The sequence below is a fragment of the Schistocerca piceifrons genome, chromosome 3 (genome assembly GCF_021461385.2).
Source record: "Schistocerca piceifrons isolate TAMUIC-IGC-003096 chromosome 3, iqSchPice1.1, whole genome shotgun sequence".
NCBI lineage: Eukaryota > Metazoa > Arthropoda > Insecta > Orthoptera > Acrididae > Schistocerca > Schistocerca piceifrons.
Genome location: NC_060140.1, coordinates 847,845,192 through 847,861,579, shown reverse-complemented (window position 1 = coordinate 847,861,579; position 16,388 = coordinate 847,845,192). Strand labels below are relative to the sequence as shown.

Genomic DNA, 16,388 nt, shown 5'->3' with positions numbered 1-16,388 from the left:
CATCAGTCACAAGGCTAGGCTTACCACTGCAGTCCTCATTGTGAACAATGGTAGGGACGTTTTTAAAATCAGTGCACCATTGCCTCACTCAGCTTTCACTTATTATTCCTTTTCTGAACACATCACAAAGGTTGCAATAAATTTCAATTGGTTTGCAGTTTTTTTGCCAACAAAAACTTAATCATAGAAAACACCTCGAAAGTGGTGGGATTTTATATTGTAGCACACATTTTATCACATCATATGAAGCAAAGTAGCAGAGAAATAGACCACATGCTACCACTACTGGATGCATACTGAATGTAGGAACATTAAGCACTCTGGGTTTCTATTGATGCTGACAAATTACATGGATAAAAATGACAAACATTTACTGCCAAATACACTTTAAACACACACAGTCACATGAAACAGCTCACAGCATTTGAAAACAACAAAAGTCACAACATTTCCCAAAGTTCACTGAATCTGAAGATAGAGCACTCCTCATCCCAGAGTCATTGGCAATTGATGATCATCACAGAGACCCCCCACCCCCTTTCCCCACACCTTCCCCCCAGGAGTGTGGAGTACTGGGGAGAGGAGATGAATGGATGTTGTCAGATATGGTGGTGTTGTAGGCTACTCAACAGGTATTGGTTGATCGTGCAGTGTAGCTTGACCACCCATGCCATGGCTGATCAGAATGCAAGGATTGGGAGGACCATTTCTTGTGGAATCTGGGAGATCCATGCAGGATACACTGGAGAAGGTATAGTTTACCATCCAGTAAGGAGGACTAACCGTTGACTTGCATGTGTGAATTGGACAGGCACAACAGGTGATGGTGTTGGAGGAGCGACGAAGAGGGGGATGCATACCTTGAGCATTCTGTTGGTGCCGAGTGACACTGTTTTTCCAGCTGCATCCAACTCATCTGGAACAGGGACTGTGCACTGGTTACATGTGATGCGGGTGTGGCCTCGTGTTAAGTGTCTCTCACATAGAGGATGAAGAATGATCCATCTTGGAGCTGTAAGGAAAGCTCAGCACATGGGCACCAAGAAGTGTTGATAGAAAGGCAAATCTCATCCATTGTTGACGTAGGAGGCACTGTAGGAAAAGGGGGTGAAAGATATTGTAGCTTGGGAGAAACACTAGAACAGACTGGGGGAACAGCAGGTGACAGCACTTGCAATGATGTAATGTCACACACAGTGTGTGGTTGAACCTGAGGCAGTGGATCATCACATGTAGTCTGGGTGAGACAAGGGAGGAGGACTGTGACACACAATGACTGAGCGATTGATGGACATAGGCTCAACGCACACAAGATATGGTTGGTGCACAGGCAGAGAGGTGGTATGTGCAGGTTCAGGGCCATCGCAAGGTGGTGGAGAACTCGATTCAAGAGGTTGTGGGATGGATTTCTCGATCACCCAAGCTGGTTTAGCCCATTGAAATGAAACTGTCTGACACCAGCCATTGGTGAGGATGTCCATAGTATGAGCCATGTGTGCCAATAAATGATGCGGATGGGGGCAAGGTGGCTGTGCCATCCTGTAACACAATAAACTCGCATGAGTCTAGGGCCGAATGCAAGGAAACTGGGGGACAGATATTCAGTTATGGAGGAGGCATATGGCTAACAGCTATGTGTGACTGGACATGCTCAACAAGAGGAGAGAGGTCAGATAGGCCAACAGTTGCAGCACTGTCAATGATCTCAGCTGGGAGGACTAATGTCGCACCATACAGGACTTCTGCTAGTGACAGCTGGAGGTCTGCAGATTCCTAACATGACCCAGGAAAATGTGTCAAATCACTCACCACCGTGGCACATGAGGATCACTTTCAGAATCCTGTGCCAATGCTCAATGAGCCCATTGCTCTGAGGGTGGTACACTGTAGTGCAAAATTTTGCCCACACCACAGAGTGTGCAGAGTTTTTTAAATAACAGTGATTTGAACTATCTACCCTGAACAGTGTTGATGGATGTTGATCACTCGAATCTAGCTATCAAGGAAAATACAAATGCTCATGCTACAGAATCCACCATAATGTCCACAAGAAGGATTGCCTCCACCCACTATGTAACATGGTTTATGATGAACAAAATATTTCTGAAACCATCAACGTGGATAATGGGCTGATGAGGTCTAGAGGTCTAGGTGCACATGTCATACACGGCCTCTAGGGATGTCAAATTTGCCTGGGGGGGGGGGGGGGGGGGGGGGGGGAGGGGGAGTGTGGCTGCTACATATGTCTGTCAACTTTTCTGCACTGACACAGCATCCAGGCAGGAGCCCACACATGGCTGTCCTTCTTCATGCCTGTCTGCACAAAGCATTTCATGATGAGCGGTGTAATAGCCTTAACACCAGTGTGTGGAAGATTATGCAAAACAGCAAAAACTTGGTGATGTAAAGCAGGACAATAAGCTGACTGATGACTATGGACGTATCACACCATAAAGGCTTGACCAAACCCAAGAAACTATCTGTAGGGAAGTGGAAGAGGCCTAACACAGATTCTGAAGTTTGATACCATGTCCTGTAAGTGCACCAGTTCATCAGAATTGATAGGAGCTGAGATAGCATTGACACATGATAGATAATCAGGCATAAAATTTTCTGACGCATGGATATACTAGATGTCTGTCGTGTACTGACAGATCAGATCAGTCTACCAAAACCTGCATGGGGTAGGGTCAATTGTAGGATTGCAAATAGTGTCTACAAGGGGGGGATGATCTGTGAAAATTGTTATGTTCCTTCCTTCAATGTATGTGTGGAAATATTTGACAACCTTGTGCATCACAAGAAGTTCGCTGTTGAAAGCCGACCACTTAAGTTGATCCATAGGTACTTTATTGGAAAAAAAAAAAAAAAAAAAAACGGAGTGGCTGAGTTGTGTTACCAATGTGCTGTTGGAGAACTGCGGCGGCAATCTGTCATGATAATTTTGTGTGTCATCCTGTTTGTAATAGCATTCATCTGGACCAATGAATATGAGAAGGGGACATCTCAAGTAAGAATTAGTAGCACATAGGAGTCACAACCTGAGGTTCCATTGGCTCAGGCGAAGGCATGCACATTAGAGTTGTAAGAGGCACGCTGCTGGTGTCAAGATACGGAGGTATAGACAGTCAGTGTATGAGGTGTCGCGTATCAGCAAGAGCCTGCTTAGCCATCAAGATGGTGCAGTCCAGTTCTGCATTGTGAGTGTGAAGGTCATCGACCACAGAGTGCTCAGATTGGAACCAATTGATGGAAATGGTGAGGCAGTTCATCAGAAAAGAGTACTCAATGAGAGCTGTGTTAGTGTTGTTGGAGGGCTGATGGAGAGCTGAGGGAGCAACTGAACATGCATTATATGTGCCCGAAGCGTGGTGCACTGAAGTAGACAACAGGAGTTCAAGCAACAGGCTGAAGTGAAGCAGAAAATCAGTTCCAAGTACTGGGTCTTTGATGTCAGCCATGTGGAAGGGCCACATGAATGGTTTGCCAGGGATGAGTTTCATAGGTAACTTGACCATGATATTGACACAAAGTGTCAATTTATTTGCTGCTTGAAGGGAAAGCGTGGTTGGTATCACAATTGCTACAGTGAATGAGAGCATGACAACAATAACACCAGCTCCAATGTCAACAAGGAAATGACGACATGAGCATAAATCTGAGGTGTGCAGACAGCCTCGTGGAGCAAAGGATCGAATAGAGTGCATGTCTGTAGGTGACCTTTGTTGTCCTCATGAGCTGTGGCACCTACTGTGCCCCAATGAAGCATTTGGGAATGTGCAGGGAGGTTGGAAATCATGGGTGGCATCCCTGATAGTTGTGTGTAATCAGCATAGTGGATGTGCTGGGTGGGGGGGGGGGGGGGGGGCTGCATGTGGTTCAGCTGGGACTGCTATGCCTCCTACAGTGATGGGAGAGGGTAGCGAATGGATGGCCCTTGCTAGTTCAACTGTAGTCAGGGAAGTTCCGCAAGAAGTGGCTGGTGGTTCCCAGTGCTGGCCACAAGATCACTGCAGTTCATTGCACTGCCCGAGGCAGATCTGTGCCCAGCCTCTACCAGCCAATGGAAAAATTATAGGCACTGCCAATACCAACCTCAGTAGTAGACACTGTACTGCACATGGTAAGTAAGTGGCGGTGTTGAATAATGGCATACGCCTGGTATGCCAACAGTATTTTATCTTCCTGTGATGATGAGGTATGAGGAAACAAATGTAACTGTAGTTCTTGTGACAGTTTAACTAATCACAATGCACAGAGTGCAAAGTCTGGCGTGAACTCTGCCGTAACCTGAGCACATAGGTGTTGCCATAGCTGGGAAGGGGTTCTGTCACTTAAACTCTCATTGTAAATGGTACTTTGGATTGCATAGTTTGGCATACATGAAAAATGCTTGATGAGGAGTGCACAAGCAGAAGCATATTTGTTATGCTCACGTGGGTTTAACAAGTCACTAATGGGTGGTCATGCAGATGGTTCACCAATCAAACAAAATAGGTGCCACCATCTGTAATACCATTTTTGTTCAACAAGTTGTCCACCAAGGTACATCACATCACAGCATTGTCCATTTGTATCATTGGCAGCTTCAGAAGATGACCTGTAGGCAGAGATTGTGGTGGAATGTGTAGGGAGCAGACCATCTGAGGTTTCAGAGAAGTTGCATCCACTGGCATCGACTGTGCAATGGTGTTGGGTGCAATTTTCTGATGTAGGTGTGACCCATGTGTTGGTGTGGTATGATGCTCAACAGTCACAGGTCATGTGGAGAAGAAGGCTGTATGACCATGTGATGAACACAGCACGGCTGGAGCAGTAGAATTGTGATGCGAAACAGGTGAAATGAAAGCAACAGTGCCAAGGTGGGCCGCCGGTGATCTGTCATCTGTGGTCTGTGTAGGAGGAAGCAGTACATGACCACAAGAGAAACCCATTGTGGCAGCTGTGGAAGTATTGCCAACCAACGCGGATGTGTTTCCGAAGTAAGGTGTGTAATCGTGCCGAGTGTCGAGTGGTGGGGTGGAACATAGCTTGTATGTCACCTGAGGTCTGCAGAGTGCGGTAGGTCAGGTAGACACAGGTGTATCCCACCCTGGTTGACTCAAGTGTCCCATTGGCCAGTACGGAAGGGGGCACATTAAATGGCAGAGCGTGGTTGATGAGAAAGCCAGCATCAAAGGTACACGATGCGTGTAATGGTTGACCACACTTGGGAGAGGGGAGCCGTGCATGTGGGCCAAAAACTATACAGCTGAGTGGTCCACAGTTGAGTGAGGTAGAAACTCTGGACAGACGAAACCAGAATCTTGAGTAGAAGAAACTTCCTGGTGAACAGAGAATCCAGTAGCAGGCATCAGTGCAGGTGTGTGCTGCACACAATGTGGTATGACAAAGGAGGTCAGAGTTGTTTGTTTCGGAGGAGTAGACACTGGAGAATGAGCATTCTCATTGTATTGATAGCACGCACTGAAAAAGGTTGTGCTTCACAATCAAAAGTTGGTTCTACTATAGTGATGTCCTGAACTGTTGGGAAGGTTGTAGTTTGACACTTTGCTTGAGCTAGTGTGAAACTGATAATGAGTAATGCACAAACTGAAGCATATTCATGCAACTCGCAGTCATAAGTGTAGCTTTCCTATCAATTCTGACGAATTCCTTGGATAGAAATAACCAACATTTACAGTCAAACACACTTTGCTCATGCATGAAAAAACCATAGCATTAAAAAACAACCAAAGTAAAACGTTTCCCAAAGCTCACTGAATCACAAGATAGAACATGCCTTTTTCCACAGTCATTGGCGACCGATAATCGCCACAGCACCAAGATTGTGGATGTAGCCCCATCTACTGCTGTGAAAGACCAAAATGTCTGTTACTTTCCTGATAGCCCTTGTATAAAATACACAGTTAGCCGTTATCAAATAATAGATCTCAATCTGGGTAGATTTTTGAATAAATAAATTGTGTATAGATCTTGTATTACAGCCAGTTGTTTAATTTAGACTTCTCAGAGTTTATGTAGTTAATAGACCTGTTTGTTACAAGTACGAAGTTCATTGTATTGACATATGTTAATATATGTTAACAATGTTAAATGATATTTTCCGACATCTGCAACACACTGTGTACCATCAGATCACATGGAATGAGTAAATAAATAAATAAACTGATCAACAGTTTGGTCAGTGACAGTAAAGACGCATAAATATGAAATCCTACTTTGATGGTATTGATAAATGTTATTTAAAATTTACTCATAGCTCATTGCAATCACCAACTGCACATTGTAAGAAGAAGAAGATGGCTGAGACATCCATCCAACTGGTCAGTAAATAAACAGTACAAAGATCTAAAGAAGATCAGTGATTGTTGAAACTAGTCTGTACTGAAAAGATGAAAGTGACTCTGCTATAAACATGTTGAAACATTGTGTTTATCATAGAACTCTACTTTGGCAGTGTGTGTTTCCAGTATTATAGCATTCAGTGTGAGTCATGAGAAGAGACTGTAAAGGTTTTAGAGGTACGAGAGTTGTTTTGTTTGTTACTGGTTTCTTCATTTGTTATTGGTTCCCTTCTGAAATAAAAATTGTGTAAATAACAATTGTGCATATGTTTCAGTCACATCCAAATTAGTAATGTAATAAACTTTAGTCAATCTGTGGGAAAAAATAATCTAAAAAATATTTCATTTTAAAAAATTATTTTCTGTAAATTCAAATTATTGTAACAATATACAAAAAACTTAAAAAGTTGTTGACTGTTTTCTGTCAGTTCATTTATATGCCAGTGTTTTACTGTCTTTCTATGTTAGTTACATCTTTGAAGAACATCATGTTGAAATTATTTGCAATTATATCAATGCAAGTTTAAGTATAGAATTGTATGAGACCAGATTTAAAAGTTAATTAACAAATATGACTATAATTAATAAACTGAGGTATTTAATAAAATTATCAGAATTATATTTCTGCTTGCAGCATGTAACAATTGAAATGAATCCAGGATAAAAGAGAAGGCCTGCACTGAAGTTTCGTCAAGATCAAAACACAGAAAGTAAGTGAAAATATGTTGTACTTTCTATTTTTGAATATCTTTTAAAATATTGCAATATATACTCTATTTTCATGTAATAAGGAACTCAAAATCAACGTTGAACATATTTAGTTGTCAAGAACAGTAGACAAAGCATTTCGAGACGCACCTGCACCAGCGTTCCAGTAGAAGAGCCCCGAGACGGCGAGGGCGGGCAGCGTGGGGTTGGCCGTCGTATTGATGAGTCCCAGCACTGCAGACGCAGCAGACAGCAGTAGTGAGATACTCAAGAAGAGCTGCGTGCTCACCCACAGGCCCATGTTGATGAAAGGGAAGTCACTAGTAGATGAAGAAGATGTGGTTGTATTTGTAGAGTCATCTTCTTCTAGCCGTGGTGGATCCTCTTCTGTGGCTCTGACTGGAGACAAAACCAATGAGTGTGTGCAAATAATATCAAAATCTGCACATTCCACATCTTACAGAAACAGATTCAGATATCTGCAACTGCTTATCCACTAATTTGGAAGCAGCTGATGGTAAACAGCAAACAGAAAGTATAACGTATTTCTCCTTTCTTGATACACTTTTCCCTCTCCAGCAAAAATGGGCTGTTCCAGTAACAACCCATGTCAAGTTAGGGATTTTTTCAGGCAAATAGTGGGTGGGCTATTAGTGGGGCAGAAGGAGCCACAATTGGGGATGTCATTTGTCTTACAATATGGGGAATCTTCTGAATACCTTCATCAGAAATGGAACAGTAGTATGAGAAGGAAAGTTGCTACTCACCACATAGTGGAGATGCTGAGTCGCAGATAGACACAATAAAAAAGACTGTCATGAATATTTCATTCTCTATTTCATTGTGCCTCTGCTTGCATTTTCACAAGTGTGTTCATGTGCATGCCCACAGTGGTTAGACAGAGGGCATGGGAGAGGTAGAGAGAGGGGGGGGGGCAGAAAAGGCGAGAACTAAAAAGACTGAATGTGATGACAGATTGAGGGCTGTGTAGTGCTGGAATGGGTACAGGGTAGGGACTGGACAATGACTAATGAAGGTTGAGGCCAGGAGGGTTATGAGAATGTAGGATGTATTGCAGGGAAAGTTCCCACCCGCATAATTCAGAAAAGCTGGTGTTGGTGGGAGGGATCCAGATGGCACAGGCTGTGAAGGAGTGACTGAAGTGAAGGATATCATGTTTGGCATTGTCTTCAGCAACCAGGTGGTCCACTTGTTCCTTGGCTTTTGTTTGTCGGTAGCCATTCATGCGGACAGACAGCTTGTTGGTGTCATGTCTACACAGAATGCAGCACAGTGGTTGCAGCTTAGCTTGTAGATCACACAATTGGTTTCACAGGTAGCCCTGCCTTTGATGAGATAGGTGATGTTTGTGACTGGACTGGAGATGGTGGAGGTGATAGGATGTATGAGACAGGTCTTGCATCTAGGTCTATTACAGGGGTATGAACCATGAGGTAAAGGGTGGGAACAGGGGTTGTGTAGGGATGGATGAGTATATTATGTAGGTTCGGTGGATGGCAGAATACCACTTTGGGAAGGGTGGGAAGGATAGTGGGCAGGACATTTCTCATTTCAAGGCACAATGAAAAATAGTAGAAACCCTGGCAGAGAATGTAATTCAGTTGCTCCAGTCTTGGGCAGCACTGAAATACGAGGGGAATGCTCCTCTGTGGCTGGATGGCGGCACTTTGGGAGGTGAAGGGAAACTGGAAAGATAAGGCAATGGAGATTTGTTTTTGTACAAGGTTGGGAGGATATTTACGGTCTGTGAAGGCTTCCATGAGACCCTCAGTATATTTTGAGAGGGACTGCTTGTCACTGCAGATGTGATGACCACAGGTGGCTAGGCTGTATGAAAGGGACTTCTTGGTATGAAATGGGTGGAAGCTGCCAGAGTGGAGGTATTGCTGGTGGTTAGTAGGTTTGATATGGATGGAGGTATTGATGTAACCATCTTATTTATTTATTTATTTTATTTACACATCAAGTTCTGTAGGACCAAATTGAGGAGCTAATCTCCAAGGTCATGGAACGTGTCAGTACATGAAATTACAACATAAAAGCAATAACAGCTAAAACTAAAATGTTTATAAATCCAAAAAAAGTCAGTCCATAAGTTTAACTAAACACAGTCAAAAATACAACAAGAATCAGCTTAATTTTTCAAGGAACTCCTTGACAGAATAGAAGGAGTGACCCATGAGGAAACTCTTCAGTTTCGATTTGAATGCACGTGGATTACTGCTGAGATTTTTGAATTCGAGTGGTAGCTTATTGAAAATGGATGCAGCAGTATACTGCACAACTTTCTGCACAATAGTTAAGGAAGTCTAATCCAAATGCAGGTTTGATTTATGCCGAGTATTAACTGAGTGAAAACTGCTTATTTTTGAGAATAAGCTAATGTTGTTAACAAGAAATGACAGTAAGGAATATATAGGGTGAGTCAGGAGGAAATGTAGGTGCTTTGAGGGGTGATAGTATTAGTGATTCTGAACAAAAACGTCATATGGACATACGCCCTATTCCAAATGGTTTCTGAGATACAACACATTTATTATCACTTTTGTACACTTTTCTTGAGTAACTTGAAAACCTCACCCTCCAGTGAAAACGTGTCACAATAAAAAATTAAATGATATTAAATTTCCTACAAAAAAGGTCCTATTCATTTTTTTCTCTAGAACTAATGGTTTGTGTGAAGAGAGTGCAAAAATATTGAAAAACTCACTTGACGTGCATGCACTGTAGCTAACGTGGATTTTGTAGGCCAATTTAAGATAGCATATTGAGGTAGCAAGTTGACATGAGCAGTTTGATATGGGACACTTGTGGTCCATCAAGTCAGGAAACTACCTCAAATTGGCCTACAAAAATTACGGAAGCGACAGTGCAAGCACGTTGAGTGAGTTTTTCAACATTCTCATACTCTCTTCACAAGAACCATTAGTTCTAGTAAAAAAAATGAATAGGATCTTTTTTGTAGGAAATTTAATATAGTTTAATTTTGTACTGTGACGCATTTTCACTGGAGGGTGCAGTTTTTGAGTTGTTCAAGAAAAACATACAAAAGTGATATTAAATGTGTTCTATCTTGGAAACAATTCAGAATAGGGCATATGTCCATATGAAGTTCCTTTTTGTTCAGAATCACTAATACTATCACCCCTCAAAGCATGTACCTTTCCTCCTGACTCCCCCTGTATATATTGAAAAGCCAATGTCAAAATATTCAGACTTGTGAACAGGGGTCGACTTACACCACAGGGGTGAACTTACATCACTTATTACCCGAACTGATCATTTCTGAGCCAAAAATATCCTTTTAGAATGTGAAGAGTTAACCCAAAATATAATACGATACGACATAAGTGAATGAAAATAAGCAAAGCAGATTCATTTTCATGCTGAATGATCACTCACTTCAGATACCTTTCGCATAGTAAAAATGGCAGCATTAAGTCTTTGAACAAGATCCTGAATGTGGTCTCTCCATGACAGTTTACTATCTATCTGAACACCTAGAAATTAGAAATTTGAACTGTTCAGTTTCACTAATCATTTGCCCATTCTTTGAAATTAAAATGTCTGGTTTTGTTGAATTGTGTGTTTGATACTGTAAAAACTGAGTCTTACTGTGATTTGGCATTAGTTTGTTTTCTACAAGCCATGAACTTAGGTCATGAACTGCACTATTTGAAACTGAGCCAATGTTGCACACAACATCCTTTGAGATAGGGGTCATCATCTAGGAAGGTGGCTTGTTGGGTTGGGTTGAGTAGGACCAGATGAAGCAAATGGGGGAGAAATTGTAGAGGTTCTGGAGGAATGTCGACAAGGTGTCTTCACCCTCGATCCAGATTGCAAAGGTGTCATCAATGAATCTGAACCAGGTGAGGGTTTTAGGATCCTGGGTATTTAGAAAGGATTCCTCTAGAAGGCCCATGAATAGGTTGCCATCAGATGGTGCCATGAAGATGCCCCATTTGTTTGTAGGTAATGCCTTCAAAGGAGAAGTAATTGTGGGTGAGGATATAGTTGGTCATGGTGACTAGGAAGGAGATTGTTGGTTTGGCATTGTGAAAGGTAGTGTTCGATAGCAGTAAGGCCATGGGCATTAGGGATGTTAGTGTAAAGGGAGGTGGCATCAATAGTGATGAGCAGAGCACTGTGTGGCAAAGAGGCAGTAACTGTGTAGAGCCAGTGGAGGAAATGGTTGGTATCTTTTATATCGGAAGGTGGGTTCCTGGTAAAGGTTGAAGGTGTTGGTCTATGAGAGCAGAGAGTCTCTCAGTGAGGGCACAGTAACAAGCCACAATGGGATGTCCTGGGTGGTTGGGTTTATGGGCTTAGGAAGCATGTAGAATTTAGGGGTGTGGGGAGTGGTAGGGGTGAGCAGAGAGATGGACTCTGTGAAAAGGTTCTGGGATGGGCCTAAGTATTTGAGGAGTGACTGGAATTCTGGAATGGTATCACTATGGCAAGGCTTGTAGGTGGAAGTATCTGACAGCTGGTGGAGTCCTTCTGCCAGGTAATCCTTGCGATTCAAAACAACAGTGGTAGAGCCTTTGTCCACAGGTAGGATTTAAGATTGGGATCAGTTTTGAAATGGTGGACTGTGGTTCTTTTTGCAGATGTAAGGTTAGTTTGCATGTTGAGGGATTTGGGGAATGAAGATGAGGCAAAGTGTGAGGTTAAAAAATTCTGGAAAGTTAACAGGTGGTGATCTGGGGTCAGTGGAAGTGGATCACAGTTGGATGGAGGAGTGAACTGAGTTAAGCAGGGTTCAACATTGGTCTTTGGTTGTGTCTGATTGGTAGGGTTGGTGGTGAAAAAGTATTTCCACTGTAGCAACTGGGAGAATGAAAGGAGGTCTTTAACAAGTCCTGAATGATTGAATCTGGGAGTGGGGCAATAGGTGAGGCCTTTGGAAAGGATTGATATTTCTGTGGGGCTAAGATTTCTGGAGGAAAGGTTTATGATTGTGTTGTGGGTCTGTTTAGGTTCTGGATTTTGTATGGTGGCGGGAGGGAGTTTTATGGTGGGGTAAGTGTAGTAGGTCTACAAGACAGGGTTTGCCAGCTATGAGGGGACATGGCAGAGGTTTGGAGGATGTTGTAAAGGTGGTGGACAGAGGTACACCGAGGCGGCAAGGATATGAGCAGGGTGGAGAGCTTCTTGAGGTGGTGTTGTCCATGTTGCCCTAGTTCCTTGAGGGCAAGAGTTTCAGTGTGTGTTATGGGTTCCAAGAATTTTTGATTGCATAGCAGGAGAATTTTGTGGATGGAGAGAATCTACTGCAATGAGGTTTGGGCTTGGTTCATCAGAAAAGGGAGATTTGAACAGTTTATTATTTAATTCTGATACAATTCATCACATACAAAAATCTGTGAAAGTTTAGTGTGTATGAAAGCATATTTGTTTAAATGTTGTTGTTGCAGTCTTTGGTCTAGAGACTACGTGATACAGATCTCCAAGCTAGGCTGTCCTGTACAAGTATCTTCTTCTCTGCATAACAATTGCAACTTACAAACCATTTGTATACACTTATTTATTCAAAACTTGCTCTTTCTCTAGAATTTTTACCTCTACACTTCCTTCCATTGCCAAACTGACTATTCCTTGATGACTTAGGATGTGCCCTATAAACTGATCCTGATGTTCATCAAGTTGTGGATGAACTTCTTTTATCCACAACTCAATTCAGTACATTCTCAATAGTTATTTGAACTACCTACTTTCACTGTTCACAAGCCCAAAAATTACACAATTATATGACCAGTTCACTATTGATAAATTTGATAAGCCTCATTAATAGGTTGCAGGCAAACATCAGCATACTGCTACAATAGTTTGCTGTTGAACGTCTATGAGCAGTAAAAACCTAACCACAAAGTTCACAGTTCTTGCAGAATAATAAGGTACATGTGACACTATTTCTCAAATAAATTGAACAGACTATTGTCATTACTTGATCTAACACATGGCCTATTTGTGTTACACTTATTCCACTGTTAAGCTGATGCATTGTTGTTAATTTAAGCAATACATCATTCCTGTCTGAAAATCGGCTGAGGACTGACGGTCTCAGACCAAAAATCCATCCTTCATATATCCTCACAATAATACTTACTGAAACTATACACTGTTTGATGTTTAAGTTACAGAAATTACAATTACAACATGACTCATTCAATGAACTGAATATGTCAAACAATTCCTCCTTTTTTAATAGTTCCTTCTACCACAAAGGTTAGGCTAAATTATTTGTTTAAATAAAAAAAATTAACAGATATAGTTATACAAACAAAACTTTTGGCAAACTTTTTACTTATTTTGGAATTAGTTAAGGGCTGGCTTTGCTAATATGTTTTCAACTAGAGCCAAATAAATACTTTTAGAATACTATTAGTTCTTCTTCCAAATGTTTATAATCAGTACAGAATTTATGTGTGTTTATAAGTCAACAACAGAATCTAAGTCACGAAACAATTACTGATTTTACCCTATGATGATCTGTAGCAAAAGATATTATCTAGAAATGGTCAAAATAAATTAGGGAATTAAATATACACACAAAACTAAGCACAAAATTAGACCTGGTGCTATATTCCTTAAGACCGAGGGCCAACCTCTCTCTTTTATGGAATGCAGATTATACTCATGCATGTTAATAGTAATTAGGCAAAAGTGAAAATAGAATGAATTTAAGGAGTCAAATGGCAAAACAAAAGATGAAGTAAAGAGATCCCAGCTTGCTTCATCACAATGTGTTAACAAATCCTCTTTTTCATAAATGCTTTCCTCAGTATTGGCAGTCTGCAGTTTGTATCCTCTCTACTTTGCCCATCCTTGGCTATTTTTCAGCCCAAATAAAACTCATCTACTACTTTTAGTGTCTCATATCCTAATTTAATTCCTGAAGTATCACTTGATTTACTTTGACCACATTCCATCACTCTTTTTTTCTTTTATTGACTTTCATTTTATAATCTCTTTTCCAGACACTGTCCACTCCATTCCACTGCTCTTCCAAAGCCTTAGCTGACTCTGACAGAATTTCTCCCTGGAGTTTAACCCCCTTTCCAATTTCTCCATGATTTCCTTCACAGCTTGCTCAATGTACAGACTGAGTAACATAGAGGATAGGCTAGAAACCTGTCTCACTCTCTTCTCAGCTATAGCTTGCCTTTCATGCCCCCTGACCCTTATAACTGTGGTCTAGCTTCCTTACAAGTTTAACATAACTTTTTTCTCCCTGCATTTTATCCCTGCTATTTTCAGAATTTCAAAGAGTGTAGTTCAACCGACATTGTCAAAAGCTTCCTGCAAATCTACAAATTCTATAAATGTAGGTTTGCCTTAAATGTGAATGTAGTTTCTTCTTGCATATATTGCTGATGGAATCTTCTTGGGCTCCCATCGAGGTAGCTATATTGAACTTCTGCAATGTTTCAATGGGTGTCACTCTCATTATCTTCTGGCAAAGTGTCGAGATTGTGTGGACATCTCATATATATACCTGAACAGCAACCATCTCTCCCCCACCTTTCCCCAGGCTCGAGATTCGATGACCTGTGGTGGGTGCACGGACTGCCATTTGACTCTCAGTACATTCAGTCTTGCCCAGACTTGCAAAGTGTCAACTACCGGGTGCATTCTCAGCATATTGATGCTAGTGCAGTGTTCCACGATGTGCTTAGTTGGTAGCTCACGTTCCTATCAATGAGACTGTAGTAGAGTCTACCAAAAGCCACTAGCTTGGCACAACATTTTTCCTCTTAAATTCAAATGTATATCCCTCATTCTGCCACTGTTGATTTATCTTTATGCCCCCAACTTTCACTTCTAATGTGTTATATGCAGTGTTTTTGAGATGCAGTTCTGTGTTTGCCTGATGTAATGGTGACCACACTCACAAGGAATGCTATATATACCAAGTATTTGTGGTTCTAATTTGTCCTTCACTAAAAGAAGCAGATATTTTGTCTTTCATGTTGGTCAAAAGATGGCCTCAGTGGTGTTTTCTCTGAGAATTGCTGCAACTGTGACTGAGTACAGGAGATGACAGTCCAAAGAGATCATAGTCAAAGATAGGGCACTCTATGCCAGAGGTGCCACAAGTATGTTCTGATAGCTTGTTCCATGCATGATGGCATCAACATGTATAATGCATGAATGGCGTCCTGTGGTATAGCCATCCATGCTGCATTCACTTCCTTCCGATGGTCATGTGTGGTGGTTGGCACTGGGTCACAGTGTTGCACCATATTCCACACATTTTCAATTGGTGACAAGTCTTGTGATGTGGTGGGCCAGGGCCAAATGCTGACATTCTGTGATACCAAGAAGGCATGTGTTCATGCAGCAACATGTGGCCGTACATGGCCTTGCTGAAAAATGGCATCAGGGGTATTGTACACAAAGGGCATGGCTGTAGGTTGCAGGACATCATTCACGTGGCCACACTGTCACAATACTTTGGACACCCACCAACTATGATTTGTGGCTGTACCCAATAGCATCCAACACAATAAAGCCTTGAGTTTGCACTGTATATTGTGTGCAAATACAGTCTCTGTGATGCTGCTCTCCTGTCTGTAGCAAACCAAAATGCAGCCATCATTTTCAAACAAACAGAACCTGAATTTGTCCAAAAAACTGTCTGATGCCATTCCTGTTCTCAGTGAGTCATTCTATACACAATTGTTTTCTAGCATATTTCTGCACATTCATCAAAGGTAGGTGCCATGATAAACAGTGACTTATTGTCATCCCTGATAATGTACGGTGTGTTACACTTTTACTGTGTTGCACCAGAACCAAGAAGGACACAGATCTGTCCTGCAATGCCATTCAGATGAGGTGTAAATCTTATCACGGGATGGTCTGGGTGGTGCGACCTGACACATCTCATCGTGTTCTACGGCAGTCAGTGAACCATTCTGCACACATCTGTTGCACTGCCAAAACACTTCCTTCCACATGAACAACAATTTTCTGGATGGATGTATCAATTTCTCTCTTGCCAATAATGCAACCTCCTCGAACTCAATGATTTGATGGTATAGTTCGTGCATACATCTACAAGACATCTTGCAATTCTGCTCAAGTCACACTAATCCATTACCTACAGTTTATAGTGACAACAAGAGCCACATGCACATTTTACTGGTAGGTGGTGTTTTGCTGAAATATTGATGCTGGTGTGGTTCAAATGCTAATCATTTCTACAGAACATGTTAATTAACATGTTTTGTGAATATGAACATCCTATCTCTAGTGGTCCAAGATGTTCTGTTTTTTCTGAGCATGTGTGCAATTTGTAAACTG

General features: G+C 41.7%; 1 protein-coding gene across 1 annotated transcript in view; it reads right to left on the bottom strand.

Moving 5' to 3' along the window:
* LOC124789115 overlaps positions 1-16,388 on the bottom strand; it is a 72,277-nt gene that overhangs the window by 36,181 nt on the left and 19,708 nt on the right. The window contains exon 3 of the mRNA XM_047256403.1: positions 7,206-7,454. Coding sequence (XP_047112359.1) covers positions 7,206-7,454 — 249 coding nt within the window. The remainder of the gene's footprint in view (positions 1-7,205; positions 7,455-16,388) is intronic.